This window comes from Microcebus murinus, chromosome 18, assembly GCF_040939455.1.
Source record: "Microcebus murinus isolate Inina chromosome 18, M.murinus_Inina_mat1.0, whole genome shotgun sequence".
NCBI lineage: Eukaryota > Metazoa > Chordata > Mammalia > Primates > Cheirogaleidae > Microcebus > Microcebus murinus.
The window spans coordinates 55,074,013-55,079,368 of record NC_134121.1 but is presented as its reverse complement, the minus strand read 5'-3'; the positions used below and the strand labels follow the sequence as shown (position 1 = coordinate 55,079,368).

At 57.4% G+C, this 5,356-nt stretch overlaps 1 protein-coding gene across 1 annotated transcript; it reads right to left on the bottom strand.

Annotated features, from left to right (window-relative positions):
* Nucleotides 1-273: 273 nt before the first annotated feature.
* Nucleotides 274-5,054, bottom strand: SOX9 (SRY-box transcription factor 9). The gene is made up of 3 exons (XM_012747484.3): nt 4,255-5,054; nt 3,084-3,337; nt 274-2,442 (listed from the first exon to the last, which is right to left on the bottom strand). The coding sequence occupies exons 1-3, from the start codon at nt 4,683-4,685 to the stop codon at nt 1,610-1,612; spliced, it is 1,518 nt and encodes a 505-aa protein (XP_012602938.1). The 5' UTR covers nt 4,686-5,054; the 3' UTR covers nt 274-1,609.
* Nucleotides 5,055-5,356: the final 302 nt, after the last annotated feature.

The window sequence follows — 5,356 nt, the reverse complement described above, 5'->3', positions numbered from 1 at the left end:
GGTCCTCACTGGTATCCTCCCCTTGGAAGAGAACAAGCAGGGGAATATTGATGACACATGCTTGCATTGTTTTGTGTCACAACACGAACACACACAATTTAGGCAGCCCAAAGGTCTGTGGCAGAAAACACTGCAAATGACTCAGTGATACACTACATTTGCAATCTCTCGTTTGTACAAAAAGAGAAAGATTCCAGTTTGTTTTCAACAAAAACAACAAAGAAAAAAAAAAGGACGGACAAAAAGGCATTTGTACAAATCTAGGACAAGGAATCCAAAGAAACTTGCTTTTAATAATAATAATAAAAAAAAAAGATTAAAGAGATAAATAAAAAAAACAAAACCGGTTACAGTTAAGAACATAATTTAACAACAGATGACCATACCCTTTGAGGAAGGCTCCAACAACCTATTTTAAAGAAGGTAAATTAAAAAAAAAATAAAAGGAAGATTTTTTTTTTTTAATTAAAACCTCTCCTTACAAAATAAATAATTTTAGCACGTGGAATGTCTTGAAGGTTAACTGCTGGTGTTCAGAGAGGCACAGGTGACAGTCGGAGTGTGCAAGCATCTGCCTTCCACGTGGGGCCCGGGCAGGCAACCAGGGGCAGAGCTCCGGCACTTATTGGCTGCTGAAACATTCCCAAAAAACAGATTTCGTCTCCTTTGCGCGCCTTTTGCCTTGAGACTCCAGCAATCCAGCAAAGGCAGGAGGAAATGCACTAAAAGAGAGCACGGTATTTTTCAGCAGCACGGTTTTAAGGCTCAAGGTGTTTTTCTGGTTTAAAAAATATATATACGATAAAGCTTACCAAATGCTTCTCTACACTATTATTGTTTACTCCCATATTTGCAAAATAAGGCCTTTCTTTTTCTTTTTTAAGGCAGCTCCTCCTTGAATCCGAAAGGCTGAGGAATTAAGCAAAGCTAACCCCCCAAATTGATCACGTAACACAATTCTGTTTTTTTCTTTTTTATGTTAATACAACAACAGGTTTTTTTTTTTTTTTTTTTGCTTTTTTGTAAGAGAAAGCGAATCTGTACAAAAATACTCTGGCTGCAAGAAAAGCTAGGGCACGCTGTTCAACTAAGAGTAGTTTAGCTGTTGGAAAAATAAGAGCATTTAATTTTTTTTAATCTAAAAATATGTATAAATCCCCTCAAAATGGTAATGAATCATACACAGTACATACTAAAAATATTTAAAATAGAGAATATTCCTCACAGAGGACTCTTTTTCTTTAATTACTGCTAAAAAATAATTACAAAGTCCAAACAGGCAGAGATTGGGCAAATGGATCACTCGGTTCGCCATCATCCTCCATGCTTGCTCTGAAGAAGGTTTTCAAGTCCAGTTTCTCGTCGATTCTGCTGATGGTCCACCTCGCCAAGGGTGGCCTGGCCACTCGTCCGCAGCGAGTTGGCAATGCGTTCTAGGATAGATACTGTCCGTGTCTTGGAATCTGGGTACGAATTGCCTTTAGCTCAAATGTCTTTAAGGAGTAAGAAAACAAAAGTGTCCAAAGGGCATGCTGGCTGGGTCTGTCTCTCTTCTTCGGGTACTCTGATGATCATCGCAGGCCGTCTGCGCCCCCGGGGGCGGGTCTCCTCAAGGTCTGGTGAGCTGTGTGTACACGGGTTGTTCCCAGTGCTGGGGGCTATGGGTCTGCGGGATGGAAGGGACCCCGGAGGTGTCGGCGATGGGGGTGTACATGGGGCGCTGGGCGGGGTTCATGTAGGTGAAGGTGGAGTAGAGGCCCGAGCCCTGGCCGGCCGCGTGGCTGTAGTAGGAGCCCGAGTTCTGGTGGTCGGCGTAGTCGTACTGCGAGCGCGTGATGGGCGGGTAGGACGGGCTGTAGTGCGGGAGGTTGAAGGGGCTGTAGGCGATCTGCTGCGGCGAGTGCTGCTGCTCGCTGTAGTGGCTGGGGCTCAGCTGCTCCGTCTTGATGTGCGTTCGCTGCGACTGGCCCGGCTCGCTGCTCAGCGTGGTCAGCGTGTGCGCCGGCGGCTGCTGCGGGGGCGCGGCCGGCTGCTGCGGGGGCGCCTGCGGGGCCTGCGGGGGCGCCTGCGGGGCCTGGGGGGGCTGCTGCGGGGGCGGGGGCGGCGCCTGCTGCTTGGACATCCACACGTGGCTGGCGCCCGCGGGGGTCGCCGCGGTGCTGCTGATGCCGTAGCTGCCCGTGTAGGTGACCTGGCCGTGTGTGGCCGGCACCCCCGGGTGGCCGTTGGGCGGCAGGTACTGATCAAATTCGTTGACGTCGAAGGTCTCGATGTTGGAGATGACGTCGCTGCTCAGCTCGCCGATGTCCACGTCGCGGAAGTCGATGGGAGGCTGTCTGCCCCCCTCGGGCAGGGGGCGCCCCTCTCGCTTCAGGTCAGCCTTGCCCGGCTGCACGTCGGTTTTGGGGGTGGTGGGTGGGGTCGGTGGGCCCTGGGATTGCCCTGCAGGCAGTAAAAGAGGAAAAAGCGTCGGAAAATCAACAAGGGCTGTGCAGAGGCCCGGGTCTTAGGAACCCTCCTGGGATCCTCCCTCTCTGCCCGGGTGTAATAGGGACCCGCGCCCGTGCTGGTGGCGCGCTGCGCTGTTGTTAAGTCCCCAAATGATTAATGATTAACCCGCAGGTACACACCGGGCAGCCTTCTTTTATCAGGGGAGGGTCTGGGGCCCGAGGGTCTGGAAGACCAAATTGCTACTTGCAGAAGAGCCCAATGTGTGCTTTTGGGGTGAGGGAGCGAAGAGAACAAGGGGGAAGTCTTGCAAAGCTGTAAAGGCATTTTACCTCGCAATGAAAAATTGATCTCTTAGGATGCAGGGAGTGAGTTCGGGTGCGTGCGCTTGCATGTGTGGGTATGTATGTGCGCGCGTGCGCGCGTGTGTGTGCGTGCGTGTGTGTGTGTGTGTGTGTGTGTGTGTGTGTGTATGTGTGGGTGCCTCATGGGGCTCTGGGCTGGGAGGGGCGCGGGACTAGGCGCATAAGGTAATATGTCCCTCCCCGGGGAGCGCAAAGTCCCCAAGAAGAATGTCCTAGGCGGAGGCCTGGGGGTGTGCCAGGCGCCCGGCCCGGGGGCGAGAGGTGACTCACCCGAGTGCTCGCCGGGAGAGTGCACCTCGCTCATGCCCGAGGACGAGTGCGGCGAGTCGGCCTGCAGCGCCTTGAAGATGGCGTTGGGGGAGATGTGTGTCTGCTCCGTGGCCTCCTCGGCCTCCGCCTGCCCGTTCTTCACCGACTTCCTCCGTCGCGGCTGGTACTTGTAATCCGGGTGGTCCTTCTTGTGCTGCACGCGCAGCCGCTCCGCCTCCTCCACGAAGGGCCGCTTCTCGCTCTCGTTCAGAAGTCTGCAAGGGGGGGGGCGCAGAGAAAAAGAGGGAGCGGTTGAGTGACACCCGCAGAACTGTCAGGCCCGAGGGGGAGGGGGCGGGACCCGGGCCACTGGGCTGCCTTCGCGCACAAGCCCATCCCCCCGCCTCCTGCTTTCCAACCGCTGCCGCAGAGCATAAGTTTTCTTAAAAAAAAAAAAAAAAGTAAAAGAATAAAAAAGCAAAACGGAAAAAAAAAATCTCAGTTCTTGTAGTCCGACCTGAGCGGTCACTCCCCGCCCCGCCCTCTCCCCTTCCCTTTTATTTTGGAAACGCAGCGGATGAAAATAGCTCCCCGCGGCTGCCGCTCTAAACGCCTTTGCTACTGGAGTTATTTCTCCCCACCCCAACACCCTTTAAAAACTTTCCCCCAAACTACTGAAGCTGCAAGAGGCTCCTCGCGCCACCCTGGACTCCCACCCAATTTCCAGCAGCCTCCCTCACCCCTCCCCACCCGCCCCGTATCTGCCCAGGGTCTCCTCCAGCCTGGTCCCCCCCCTATCCCATCTCCGTGGGCTTAGGGCTGCAAGGGTGAGGCAAACTTCTCTCTCCCGCACCCCCACCCTTGAACTTCTAAGCGACTGGCAGGCAGGCTAGCAGCCCAGTCTTCCCGTTTCCTACAAGTCCTCTCCCATCCTCCTCCCGTCTCCCCCACCCTTTCCACCTACCGCCCCCTCCCCTCGTCCCCGAGAGCAATCCAAGAACTTTGTCCAACTCTGAGCCAAAGTTACACCTTGTCCCCCCACTCCCCCCGCCCGTCCCCCCCCACCCCCCCGCTGGCTCCCTGGACCGCAACTCCCGGGCGCTGGGAGGCGGGGCGGGGAGAGCAGGTCCGGGCCAGCGCCCCCCGCCGCCCCGCAGCCCACCCTGCCGCGCCGCCCCCCGCCGGGCCCTACCTCCAGAGCTTGCCCAGCGTCTTGCTGAGCTCGGCGTTGTGCAGGTGCGGGTACTGGTCGGCGAGCTTCCTGCGCGCCGCCTGAGCCCACACCATGAAGGCGTTCATGGGCCGCTTGACGTGCGGCTTGTTCTTGCTGGAGCCGTTGACGCGCACCGGCATGGGCACCAGCGTCCAGTCGTAGCCCTTGAGCACCTGGCTGACGGCCTCGCGGATGCACACGGGGAACTTGTCCTCCTCGCTCTCCTTCTTCAGGTCGGGCTCGCCCTTGGGGAACGTGTTCTCCTGGGGCCGCGTGTTCTCCGTGTCGGAGCCGGAGCCCGATGGGCAGGGCGAGCCCGCCGAGTCTTCGGACATGGTGGGGCTGGGGGCACCGGACAGGCCCTTCTCCTGCTCGTCGGTCATCTTCATGAAGGGGTCCAGGAGATTCATACGCGGGCCCGGGACAGGGGGCGGGTGGCCGGGAAAGGCGAGAAGCCGCTGCGGCTCGGGGACTCGAGGCGCGGGCTCCTCTCCCTTCGGCTGCCCGGACGCGGAGCGAGCGGCTCCCGGGGAGGCTGGCGCGGCGGCCGGCGGCGGCGGCGAGCACTTGGAGAGGCGCCGGGTGGCCGCTCCGCAGCTGCCCGCTCCAAACGGGGGCAGGCAAATTGGAGAGTTGAAGGAGGAGGGGAAGCAAAAGAGCAAAAGTCGGGGCGCTCGCACCCTTTCTCTTCTCCTCCTGCAAAGAAAAGTTCCCGGGGTGAAACTGGCAAGTCTCGGCGCCACCGCAGTTCCCAGGCAGTTTCGAGCTGCGCTCTCCGCTCTCGGTCTCCCAGCCCCGGGTCTCTTTAATAAATACTCCCCCTCACCTTAGAGACGTCCAGCCAATCGCCGCGCGGCAGTCCCGGGCTTGGCAGGCAGCTGATTGGACCCGATTTTGGGGAGGGAGGAGGATTGTGGCGCTGGGCTGGGTGACGAGACTGGAGGGGAGGAGGAGGGAGGGGACTGTGGCCGAAGGGTGGACGGTCGAGTGTTTGGGGGGGTGGGGGGCGCTGCGGGGAAGGCGGGGGACCCGGGACGTCCAAGTGTGTAAGTTTGCCGCACTCTCGGAGTGTCAAAATGTT

Coding starts and splice junctions, on each gene's coding strand:
- SOX9 (XM_012747484.3), bottom strand. CDS start 4,685: ATGAATCTCCTGGACCCCTTCATGAAGATGACCGACGAGCAGGAGAAG. Junction 3,338..4,254: donor ACGCTGGGCAAGCTCTGGAG/GTAGGGCCCGGC, acceptor CCCCCCTTGCAG/ACTTCTGAACGAGAGCGAGA. Junction 2,443..3,083: donor CTCTCCCGGCGAGCACTCGG/GTGAGTCACCTC, acceptor TACTGCCTGCAG/GGCAATCCCAGGGCCCACCG.